We start from the raw sequence: 12464 nt of genomic DNA, 5'->3' as shown, positions 1-12464 counted from the left end.
CTGCTTATCTCATTTTCTGAGATCATTTCCAGTGATAACAATATAATAATAATAATAGTGTCTTTTCCTGACCACATCCCTGTGCGGCAGGGAGAGGGAGGTATTATTTTCCCCATTTTGCAGAGAAGGAAACAGAAGCCCAGAGTGGTTAAGTAACCTGCCCTTGATCATGCAGCAGGCCCGTGGCAGAACTGGGACTAGAACCAGGGTCTCCTGATTCCCAGTGCAGTGCAATTTCCATGGGGCTGGTTTTCCCAGCCCATTTTTCTCACACCTGAAATCTCAGACCTGACCTGTCCTGAGATCTGGGGAAATCCTGTTGAGTATGCCCTAGTTCCTGGGAGAAAATTCCTCTGGAGGACAGGGTGGTCCCTGGAAGACCTGGCCACCCTCGGCTCCTACCTCAGAGCAGGGGAGACACCGAAGGGCTCAGACGTGAGCTAGACTGACCTTGTTGCCTGCTCTTCCCGAAATCTCAGCCATCACCATCTCTAGTAGGAAGGGCTCCATTCAGGTGGGGACCCAGGCTGCTCCTACACAGTCTTGACTGTGGATTTTTACTACCTCAGGGGTCCTGGGATCAGGAGGGGAGAGTCTTGGGCTCCAGGCTTTTACCTCTCTGCAGGCAGGCAGGCAGTCAGATGACTGGAGCTGCTGGAGACCCCCAGCTTTCTGAAGGGCCCCTCCTCAGGGTCCCCTTTCACTGAGGGTCCTGGCTCTGTTGTGTTTGGATGGACAGATCTTAGAAGCCACACCCCTTCTTGAGGCTTTTGGGAACGCCAAAACCGTGAGGAACGACAACTCCAGCCGTTTCGGGAAGTTTATGGAGATCTTCCTGGAGGGGTGAGTGTGAGCTGACGGCTCTGGAGCCTCGACCTCCGGCCCCAGTAGGGGCGGCTGGATCCCCTTGCAGGAGGAGGACCAGGTGGGGAGGGAGAGTCACTTTCTCTCCGAGTCTCCAGGGCCTGAGGATGCCCTCCCTCCACGCATCCGCCAAACCAGCTCTCTTCCTCCCTTCAAAGCTCTACTAAGAGCTCACCTCCTCCAGAAGGCCTTCCCACACTGAGCCCCTATTTCCTCTCCTCCTCCCCATCCCCCCACCCTACCCCCTTCCCGTCCCCACAGCACTTGTATATATATATATATATATATTTGTACAAATTTATTACTCTACTTATTTTACTTGTCCACATTTACTATTCTATTTATTTTGTTAATGATGTGCCTATAGCTTTAATTCTATTTATTCTGACGGTATTGACACCTGTCTACGTGTTTTGTTCTGTTATCTGTCTCCCCCTTCTAGACTGTGAGCCCGTTATTGGGTAGGGACTGTCTCTGTATGTTGCCGACTTGTACTTCCCAAGCACTTAGTACCGTGCTCTGCACACAGTAAGCGCTCAATAAATATGATTGCATGAATGAATGAGGATTGGATTTGGCGAGTCGGAGGTTCCCAAGGCACCTGCTCCCTCACCATCAGCTGCTGCCAGAGAAAAGAGGCTAGGGGAGACAGAGGGGCGTGCCCAGTGAATGGGGTGGGAGTGGAGGTGAGGGAGAAAGCCCCATTTCCGTCCTTACTGGGGACATTGTGGAAGCCAGCTCTAGGCCCAAGGGAGGCACTGGGGCCTAGGCCCCTGCCACTCCCAGTTTATCCTTCTTGCTGATCACTGGCTTGCTGGCTCCATAAAGTGCTGAGGGGGGCATTTCCTGGGGGCAATCACTAAACACTCAAAGCGCTTTGTTCTCCTGCCAGCGGCTTGATCTGTGGTGCCATAACCTCGCAGTACCTTCTTGAAAAATCCCGGATTGTGTTCCAGGTGAGCTGCCGGGGATGGGGGAGGGGAAGAGGCAGCAATGGATGGCGACCCTCCCTCCCTCCCTCTGACCCCGCAGGCCAAAGACGAACGCAACTACCACATCTTCTACGAGATGCTAGCGGGACTTCCGGCCCAGCAGAAGCAAACCTTTTGCCTTCAGGAAGCAGAGACCTACTATTACCTGAACCAGGTGATGATCGGAGGCAGGAACCTCCTGTTGGCAGGCTCCAACCCTCTCCTTTTTTAAAAAAATAATGGTATTTGTTAAGCGCTTACTATGTAGCAGGCACTGTACTCAGTTCTGGAGTAGATACAAGCTAATCAGATCGGACCGCTGTCCCACATGGGACTTGCAGTCTTAATCCCTATGTCACAGATTCATTCACTCATTCAATCGTATTTATTGAGCGCTTACTGTGTGCAGAGCACTGTACTAAGCGCTTGGGAAGTACAAGTTGGCAACATCTAGAGACGGTCCCTACCCAACAGCGGGCTCACAGTCTAGAAGGGGGAGACAGACAACAAAGCAAGACATATTAACAAAATAAAATAAATAGAATAAATGTGTACAAGTAAAATAGAGTAATAAATATGTACAAACATATATACATATATACAGGTGCACAGAGAAGTGAAGTGACTTGCCCGAGGTCACACACCAGGCAAGTGGTGGAGCCAGGACTGGAACCCAGGTCCTTCCAACTCCCAGGCCCATGCTCTATCCACTAGGCCATGCTGCTCGGGTCAGAGGAGTCCCCCGCAGAACTGGTCCAGAACTGGATCAACTTTGGAGAAGCGGGGTCAAGGCTGTGGGGTGGGTGCCCAGGTATTCCCCTGAGACAGTCCTCAATTTTGGGCTCTCACTGCAGGCTTAGTGCGATAAGACTGCAGAGAGTAAAATGCCCAAGGCTTATTATTACATCTTTGATGGCCACCTGTAGAGAGTGGAGACTAGCCAGAAGGACGGGCTTGACTTGGGGTTCCTGCACGCTTTCTTCACTGCCAGCAGCTAGGCAACCAGTAGGCTGTGGCGAACCCCACACAGCAGTTACTCCTCAGGTCTGGGTAGTGCCCAGGGACGTGGGCAGTGAGGTGGGGAGTGGAAATTAAAGTTTGGACTTCTCTAGGGTCCATTGCATTTCTTCAGGGGGCTTGGTGGGGCCAGGACAATTTCCACACTTCCAGGTAAGTGCCAACACTGCAGAGTAAATAAGGAACCAAAGCGTGCCAGTTGGACCTTACGCCAACTGGACTGAGCGCGTGGGTTTCCACTGACGGATGATGCCCTGAGGCGGTGTCTTTACCACCCCCTGAATGGCCGCTGATAGTCTCCTCGGTTGGTTGGGAGGGAGGGCCAGCCGGCCTCCCTGGGACGAGGGAGACGCTTCCTACCGATTTTCTCTTCCGCCCTCGCCATGCCTCGCAGGGCGGGAACTGTGAGATTCCAGGCAAGAGTGATGCAGATGATTTCAGGCGGCTGCTTGGCGCCATGGAGGTCTTGAGCTTCAGCGCCGAGGATCAGAACAACATCTTCCGGATCCTCTCGTCCATCCTGCACCTGGGCAATGTCTACTTTGAAAAGTATGAGGTAATTCTGGCCAGGAGGGAGGGCTCCAGGGGATTAAATGGGGAATTGAGGAAAGAGGGAAGGGCTCTTGGTAGGGACAGTGAGGGCTAGAAAATGTGTATGTGTGTGTTTGTAGGCCCCTTTGGCCCTTCTTGACAGGTTCTGGGGACCCCAAGCCAAAGGTGGGTGGGAATCATTTATCTCCTCATTCCCAGTCAATTCATTTTCCAGAAGAGAAGACTTCCTATCTGGTCATGGCTGGGTTTCTCCTTCACTGGTTTTGGGCTGACAGAATGGATTGGTATGGAGGGTTCTGGGAAAGAGGATTGTCAATTGATTGGGGAGTTGGGGAATTTGCGGATTTAGGTGTATTTCTGTTTGCTTTTGATCTCAGCAAAATGCCTCAGTAAGTTCCTTGAACCCACTTATCATCATCATCAATCGTATTTATTGAGCACTTACTGTGTGCAGAGCACTGTACTAAGCACTTGGGAAGTACAAGTTGGCAGTGTCTCTCCCACATCCTTCAAGTCTTCCTCACATCCTTCTCTGGAACATGGGGCCTGAAAAGGAGTCCTGGGAATGTTTCTTCTCCAGGAGCTTCCCTCTCTCCCCTCCCTCTTGACCTGAGCACTGCCTTGGGTTTCCCAGACAGATGCGCAGGAAGTGGCCTCGGTGGTCAGTGCCCGGGAGATCCAGGTCGTGGCTGAGCTGCTGCAGATCTCCCCAGAGGGCCTGCAGAAGGCCATCACCTTTAAAGTAACTGTGAGTCTCTAAGGGCAGTCTGGGCCTGGGAACTGTGGCTCTGTAGACCATAGTTAGAGGCAGCGTGTCGAGGAGGTGGTCTGGGGCCTGAAGTGATTCAGAAGGCCCTGGTAAGCCAGTTTCTCTAACATTCAGAGGGTTGCCTGCCCTTTTTCAGGGCCTACTTAAGCTCTGCCTCTACCCTACTCCTTAATCCCTTCTCCAGTGGTGGTTTGTGAGCATATTAGCAATTTCAGAAAGTCCTGCTCCTGGAAGCTCCACTAAGTCACATGGCATCAGGGGAATTTCTTCAGCTTGCATGCTGAGCGGAGGTAGTCTAACCCTTCTTAGGAAGCCTCCTCCCTCCCCACCCCTACACCCCTCAAGACCCCTCACTTATGTTCAGATCTGTAAACTTGGCTGCCTTCCCCAATCTATGATTTATTTTAGTGTCTATCTCCCCTGCTAGACTGAAAGCTCCTCGAGGGCAGGGATCGTGTCTACGGCCTCTATTGTCCCCTCCCAAACGATTATTGATTATTACAGTGCTTCGCACCAAGTGATAGCCTTGATTGGTTCCTCAGGAAACGATGAGGGAGAAGATTTTCACCCCTCTCACTGTGGAAAGTGCCGTGGATGCCAGGTAAAGACCCCAGGCAGTTGTGGGGGGACCGCTTCGTGGGGTCTCTCTAGACAGCCGATCCCCCTTGTGATTTTCTTTCTCCATTTCAGAGATGCTATTGCCAAGATCTTGTATTCCTTGCTCTTCAGCTGGCTCACAGACAGGATCAACAAGCTAGTCTACCCAAAGCAGGATGCGCTCTCCATCGCCATACTGGATATCTATGGGTTTGAGGTGGTCGAGTGTTTCCAGTAGTTATGCTCAGATGCTTCTGATTCTGTTTCTGGGGGTGGGACTAGGGGTTTTTGAGGGGTCCATGGGAACAGATGCAACAGCGAGGGTTCGCCTCACCCCTGTGGTGCGGCTGTTTCACTTTATCTCTTTGTTTTTCTCCCTCTTTCTTTGAAAAATGGTATTTCATTCAATTGTATTTATTGAGCTCTTACTGTGTGTAAAGCAATGTACTAAGCATTTATTTAAGTGTTTATTATATACCAGGCACTGTGCTAAGTGCTGGGATAGATACAAGCTAAGCAGGTTGGACACAGTCCCTGTCCTCCACATGGGGCTCCCAGTCTTAATCCCCATTTTACAGATGGGGGAATTGAGGCATAGAGAAGTGAAGTGATTTGCCCAGGGTCACACAGCAGACAAGTGGTAGAGTAGGGATTAGAATCTGGGTCCATCTGACTCCCGAGCCCGTGCTCTATCCACCAGTCCATGCTGCTTCTCATCCCCTGTGTGCTCTCTCTCACTGCTTTTGTCCTTGTAGGCAGGGAATGTGTCTGTTTATTGTTCTAGTGTACTCTCCCAAGCGCTTAGTACAGTGCTCTGCACACAGTAAGCACTCAATAAATACTATTGTCTGACTGACTGCCTGCCTGCCTCCTGTCACCCCTGGGGTGTGAGCTTCTCTCTGTACAGATGAGTCCCGTTGGGTAGGGACTGTCTCTATATGTTGCCAGCTTGTACTTCCCAAGGGCTTAGTACAGTACTCTGTACACAGTAAGTGCTCAATAAATATGATTGATTGATTGATTGACTCCCTCTCTTATGTCTCTCCATCTCACCGCATCTGTGTGAGTGAGTTCTTTTCTGTGTTTTTCTCTAAATGTCACTCTCTGTCATTCTTGCTCCTTTTGGGTGACACTGTATAGCCTCCACTTGTCTCCCTCTCTCAATGTGTCCTTGGGTCTCTCTGTCTCTCCCTTTTTCGTCTGGTCCCTCACTCTTTCCATCAAAGGACATGGGCACCCTCTTGCCTAATGCTGTTCTCCAAACAGCCATAACCCTTTTCTGGCCTGATTTAATTCCATGCCAGCTGGGTAACTCGGGGCAAGTCGCTTCCCTTCTCTGGGCCTCAGTTCCCTCCTCTGTCAAATGGGGATTCATTCAATCGTATTTATGTATGTATATATGTTTGTACATATTTATCAAGCGCTTAGTACAGTGCTCTGCACACAGTAAGCGCTCAATAAATACGATTGATTGATTGATAAAAATCACAATGGTGGTATTTGTTATCATCAATCGCATTTATTGAGTGCTTACTATGTGCAGAGCACTGTACTAAGCGCTTGGGAAGTACAAATTGGCAACATATAGAGACAGTCCCTACCCAACAGTGGGCTCACAGTCTAAAAGGGGGAGACAGAGAACAAAACCAAACATACTAACAAAATAAAATAAAAAGAATAGATATGTACAAGTAAAATAAATAAATAAATAGAGTAATAAATATGTACAAACATATATACATATGGTATTTGTTAAGTACGTAATATGTGCCGAGCACCATACTAAGCGATGGAGTAGAGACAAAATGATCAGATTGGACATCGTCCCTGTCCCGCATGGGGCTCACAGCCTAAAAGAGGGAGAACAAGCATTGCATCCCTATTGTACAGATGAGGGAATTGAAACACAGACATGCGACTCGTCCAAGACTATAGAGCAGGCAAGTGGCAGAGGTGGGATTAGAACCCCGATCCCCTGACTTCCGGGCCCTTGATCTTTCCGCTAGGCCATGGTGCTTCACAGTGTCCTTGTGAAGGACAAGAGGACAGGTGGACTGGCCTTTGCAGGTCTGGGAGGATGAGGCACAGAGCAGTGAAGTGAGAGCTCTCAGGCCATTCAGTGCAGTGAGTGAAGGGTCAGGATAGAACCCAGTCATCCTGATTCCCCATCCTGTGTTTGGCCTTCTAGTTCCATGCCTCTTGATCTGGACCCCAATCCTCTCAACAGATTCACTCCCCGGGTGTCCCAATATCCTCCTTCTCAGGGAGGACACCCGTGGGAGCCCTGTCTGTTTATGGAGTAGGCCCAGAGGATGGAGCCGGCGGGTGTGTCTGCGCAGGAGCCCCTTGCCTGCTCACCCTGGGATTGTGGCTCTTTCTGTCAGTAGCCCAGTAATAATTGGGTCTATTTATCATCATCATCATCAATGGTATTAATTGAGCGCTTACTGTGTGCAGAGCACTGTACTAAGCGCTTGGGAAGTACAAGTTGGTAACGTAAAACCAGTGGATTTTATTTAATCCCAAATCCAATATTTTGCCTGGATCTGGGAGCCCCCACCTGGGCTTGTCTGTCTGGTGGCCTAAGTAGCCAATTAGCCTGGCATTGGCTGGCAGCCTGGCTGCTATCAATTAATCATCATCATCATCATCAATCATATTTATTGAGCGCTTACTATGTGCAGAGCACTGTACTAAGCGCTTGGGAAGTACAAATTGGCAACATATAGAGACAGTCCCTACCCAACAGTGGGCTCACAGTCTAAAAGGGGGAGACAGAGAACAAAACCAAACATACTAACAAAATAAAATAAAAAGAATAGATATGTACAAGTAAAATAAATAAATAAATAAATAGAGTAATAAATATGTACAAACATATATGCATATATACAGGTGCTGTGGGGAAGGGAAGGAGGTAAAATGGGGGGGATGGAGAGGGGGACGAGGGGGAGAGGAAGGAAGGGGCTCAGTCTGGGAAGGCCTCCTGGAGGAGGTGAGCTCTCAGCAGGGCCTTGAAGGGGGGAAGAGAGCTAGCTTGGTGGATGGGCAGAGGGAGGAGGGCATTCCAGGCCCGGGGGATGACGTGGGCCGGGGGTCGATGGTGGGACAGGCGAGAACGAGGTACGGCGAGGAGATTAGCGGCGGAGGAGCGGAGGGTGCGGGCTGGGCTGGAGAAGGAGAGAAGGGAGGTGAGGTAGGAAGGGGTGAGGTGATGGACAGCCTGGAAGCCCAGGGTGAGGAGTTTCTGCCTGATGCGCAGATTGATTGGTAGCCACTGGAGATTTTTGAGGAGGGGAGTAATATGCCCAGAGCGTTTCTGGACAAAGATAATCTGGGCAGCAGCATGAAGTATGGATTGAAGTGGAGAGAGACACGAGGATGGGAGATCAGAGAGAAGGCTGATGCAGTAGTCCAGACGGGATAGGATGAGAGCTTGAATGAGCAGGGTAGCGGTATGGATGGAGAGAATTAATAAATCAATTGTATTTATTAAGCATTTGCCATGTGCAGAGCACTGTACTGAGTGCTTGGGAGAGGCACGTTCCCTGCCCACAATGAGCTCCCTTAGGGGTTGCCGTTTTTCCTCTGAGTTCCAACTCCTGGACAAGGCATGAAGTGTTTTAGTTGTGAGACTTGTTACCATATCCTGCTGCCAGCTTCCTGATATGAACGACAGGTGAACTGAGCCTGAGGGACAGGTCTGGAGCCCCCAGTTCTAATTTCTTAATGTCTTCAGGAAAGAGCAGAGTTCTGCATGAATTTTTTAATCGTACCCTGGGGATTGTGTGTACTTGGGTTCTGTATTAATGGTTTAGACATGCTTCAGCGGCTCTGGGTACGCTTGAGTTTGAGGTTGTGTGTGAGTATGCGCTAAGCATCTGTATGTGGACGTCTGTGTGGGCGGATTTGCGTAGATCTGTTTGTGCAAGAGGGTTTAGTGTGTATAAACTTCAGTTTGTGTGGGTGTGGGTTGGTGTGAATGTGTGATTTCCTTTGTGTGAATGTGATGCATGTGAGCACCTGTGCTTAGTGTGCTTAGTGTGTGTGTGTGTTTGTGTGTCTGTGTGTCTGAGAATCTGGGTGCATATGGATAACGTGCTATATGTGCGTATGCATTTTTGCATAGGCATTTTAGTTGGGATCCGTGCAGATGTATTCTTATTATGAATTCTTCTTATTATGTATTCTTGTGTTAGTGTTTGAATATGTGCACATATGCCTAGGCCCAGCAATGTGACTTAGTGGATAGAGCACGGGCTTGGGAGTCGGAAGGACCTGGGTTCTAATGTTCGCTCTGCCACATGGCTGGTATGTGACCCTGGGCAGGTCATTTCACTTCTCTGGGCCTCATTTACCTCTTCTGTAAGATGGGAATTAAGAGCGTGAGCCCCAGTGAGACAGGGACTGTGTCCAACCTGATTGTCCTCCCCCTTCTAGACTGTGAGCCCGCTGTTCGATAGGGACCATCTCTATATGTTGCAAACTTGTACTTCCCAAGCGCTTAGTACAGTGCTCTGCACACAGTAAGCGCTCAATAAGTACGATTGAATGAATGAATGAATGAATAAAGCAAAGGCCTGGGAGTCCGAAGGACCTGGGTTCTAATCCTAGCTCCTCCACATGACCGCTGGGTGACCTTGGGCAAGTCGCTTCACTTCGCTGAGCCTCAATTCCCTCATCCATAAAATGGGGATTAAGAGTGTGAGCCCCGTGTTGGGTGGACCATCTCTCGATGTTGCCGACTTGTACTTCCCAAGTGCTTAGTACAGTGCTCTGCACACAGTAAGCGCTCAATAAATACGATTGAATGAATGAATTAATTAAATTGTATCTACCCCAGTGCTTAGAACAGTACTTGGCACATAGAAAGCACTTAACACATACCATTATTATTATTGTTGTTAATAATTACCAACAATTATTAATTGTTATTAATTAATAATTAATAATGGCAACAATTATTGTTAATAATAATATCACCCTGGGCCTTCAACGTTCCTTAGCTCACCTTTCTGCAGCGTTTCAGCCTTGAGGGAATGGGATGGGCTGCCAAACTGAGAAGCCCCCCAGGTCAGAGAAGTGATATCAAACCAAGGGGAGCTCGGGAACAGAAAGGTGAGACAGGGACTGTATCATCATCATCAATCGTATTTATTGAGCGCTTACTATGTGCAGAGCACTGTACTAAGCGCTTGGGAAGTACAAGTTGGCAACATATAGAGACAGTCCCTACCCAACAGTGGGCTCACAGTCTAAAAGTATCCAACCCCAATGTCGCTTTCGCACTATCCCTCCTCCCCCTTCCCTTTCCTTCCCTTCCTTTGAAGCCCACATTATTCGCCTCTACCACCCCCTCCAGATTCTTGTAGCCGTCATCTACCGCCCTCCGGGCCCCACTTCCAACTTCTTTAACGACTTTGACCCCTTCCTCACATTCCTTCTCTCCTTCTCCATGCCCACTCTGATCCTCGGAGACTTCAATATCCACATGGATATCCCTAACGACTCCTCTGCCGCCCGCCTTCTATCTCTCCTTGACGCTGCCAACCTCTTCCTCCACCCCACCTCACCCACTCACCAACTTGGTCATACCCTCGACCTCATCATCTCCTACCGCTGCACTGTGTCCACCCTCACCAACTCTGTGATCCCTCTCTCTGATCATAATCTTCTCACCTGCCTCCTCACTCACACACCTTTCCCCCGTAAATCCGTATTACTCCCTCACAGAGATCTCCGCTCTCTGGACCCCACCCATCTTTCGGAGCGCCTCACACCCCACCTCGCCGCCCTCTCCTCTCTACCCAGTCTTGATGATCAGATTACTGCTCTCAACTCTACCCTTTCTACTCAGCTAGACTCGCTCGCTCCCCTTTCCCTTCGCCGCTCTCGCACCACTAACCCACAGCCCTGGATCACTGCCACTGTCCGCCTCCTTCGCTCTTATGCTCGAGCTGCCGAACGCTGCTGGCAAAAGTCTAAACACCATGCCAACCTCGTTCACTTCAAGTTTATCCTTTCCTGCCTTAACTCAGCCCTCTCTTCTGCCAGACAGAACTATTTCTCCTCCCTTATTGACACCCATGCCCATCACCCCCGCCAGCTCTTCCGTACATTCAACTCCCTTCTCAGGCCCCCGGTTCCTCCCCCTCCTCCTTCCCTCACCCCCAACGATCTGGCCTCCTACTTCATTAACAAAATTAAATCCACCAGGTCCGACCTCCCCAAAGTCTCTTCCCCCCTTTCTCCAACCCCCCGGCTCTCAACACTCTCTGCTACTCTCCCATCCTTCCCAGCGGTATCCTCAGAGGAACTCTCCTCCCTCCTCTCAAGTGCTACTCCGGCCACATGTGCTTCTGACCCCATTCCCTCTCATCTTATGAAATCTCTCGCTCCATCCCTTCTCCCCTCCTTAACTTCCATCTTCAACCGCTCACTCTCCACTGGTTCCTTCCCCTCTGCCTTCAAACATGCCCATGTCTCTCCCATCCTAAAAAAACCCTCTCTTGACCCCACCTCACCTTCTAGTTATCGTCCCATATCCCTCCTACCATTCCTTTCCAAACTCCTTGAATGAGTTGTCTACACGCGCTGCCTAGAATTCCTCAACAACAACTCTCTCCTCGACCCCCTCCAGTCTGGCTTCCGTCCCCTTCATTCCACGGAAACTGCGCTCTCAAAGGTCACCAATGACCTCCTGCTTGCCAAATCCAACGGCTCATACTCTGTCCTAATCCTCCTCGACCTCTCAGCTGCCTTTGACACTGTGGACCACCCCCTTCTCCTCCACACGTTATCTGACCTTGGCTTCACAGACTCCGTCCTCTCCTGGTTCTCCTCTTATCTCTCCGGTCGTTCTTTCTCAGTTTCTTTTGCAGGCTCCTCCTCCCCCTCCCATCCTCTTACTGTGGGGGTTCCCCAAGGTTCAGTGCTTGGTCCCCTTCTGTTCTCAATATACACTCACTCCCTTGGTGACCTCGTTCGCTCCCACGGCTTCAACTATCATCTCTACGCTGATGACACCCAGATCTACATCTCTGCCCCTGCTCTCTCCCCCTCCCTCCAGGCTCGCATCTCCTCCTGCCTTCAGGACATCTCCATCTGGATGTCCGCCCGCCACCTAAAGCTCAACATGTCGAAGACTGAGCTCCTTGTCTTCCCTCCCAAACCTTGTCCTCTCCCTGACTTTCCCATCTCTGTTGACGGCACTACCATCCTTCCCGTCTCACAAGCCCGCAACCTTGGTGTCATCCTCGACTCCGCTCTCTCATTCACCCCTCACATCCAAGCCGTCACCAAAACCTGCCGGTCTCAGCTCCGCAACATTGCCAAGATCCGCCCTTTCCTCTCCATCCAAACTGCTACCCTGCTCATTCAAGCTCTCATCCTATCCCGTCTGGACTACTGCACTAGCCTTCTCTCTGATCTCCCATCCTCGTGTCTCTCTCCACTTCAATCCATACTTCATGCTGCTGCCCAGATTATCTTTGTCCAGAAATGCTCTGGACATATTACTCCCCTCCTCAAAAACCTCCAATGGCTACCGATCAATCTGCGCATCAGGCAGAAACTCCTCACCCTGGGCTTCAAGGCTGTCCATCACCTCGCCCCCTCCTACCTCACCTCCCTTCTCTCCTTCTACTGCCCAGCCCGCACCCTCCGCTCCTCCACCGCTGATCTCCTCACTGTAC

The 12464-nt window shown here is 50.3% G+C and overlaps 1 protein-coding gene across 1 annotated transcript in view; it reads left to right on the top strand.

Moving 5' to 3' along the window:
* The window catches only part of MYO15A (myosin XVA), a 131583-nt gene that overhangs the window by 24442 nt on the left and 94677 nt on the right, over positions 1-12464 (top strand). Inside the window, exons 10-16 of the mRNA XM_038762787.1 lie at positions 740-843; positions 1757-1820; positions 1897-2010; positions 3247-3408; positions 4039-4152; positions 4716-4774; positions 4864-4987. Coding sequence (XP_038618715.1) covers positions 740-843; positions 1757-1820; positions 1897-2010; positions 3247-3408; positions 4039-4152; positions 4716-4774; positions 4864-4987 — 741 coding nt within the window. The remainder of the gene's footprint in view (positions 1-739; positions 844-1756; positions 1821-1896; positions 2011-3246; positions 3409-4038; positions 4153-4715; positions 4775-4863; positions 4988-12464) is intronic.

This window comes from Tachyglossus aculeatus, chromosome 21 (genome assembly GCF_015852505.1).
Source record: "Tachyglossus aculeatus isolate mTacAcu1 chromosome 21, mTacAcu1.pri, whole genome shotgun sequence".
In the NCBI taxonomy this organism is placed as follows: domain Eukaryota; kingdom Metazoa; phylum Chordata; class Mammalia; order Monotremata; family Tachyglossidae; genus Tachyglossus; species Tachyglossus aculeatus.
Note: the sequence above shows the minus strand (reverse complement) of the source record. Positions and strands in the feature narration are given on the sequence as shown.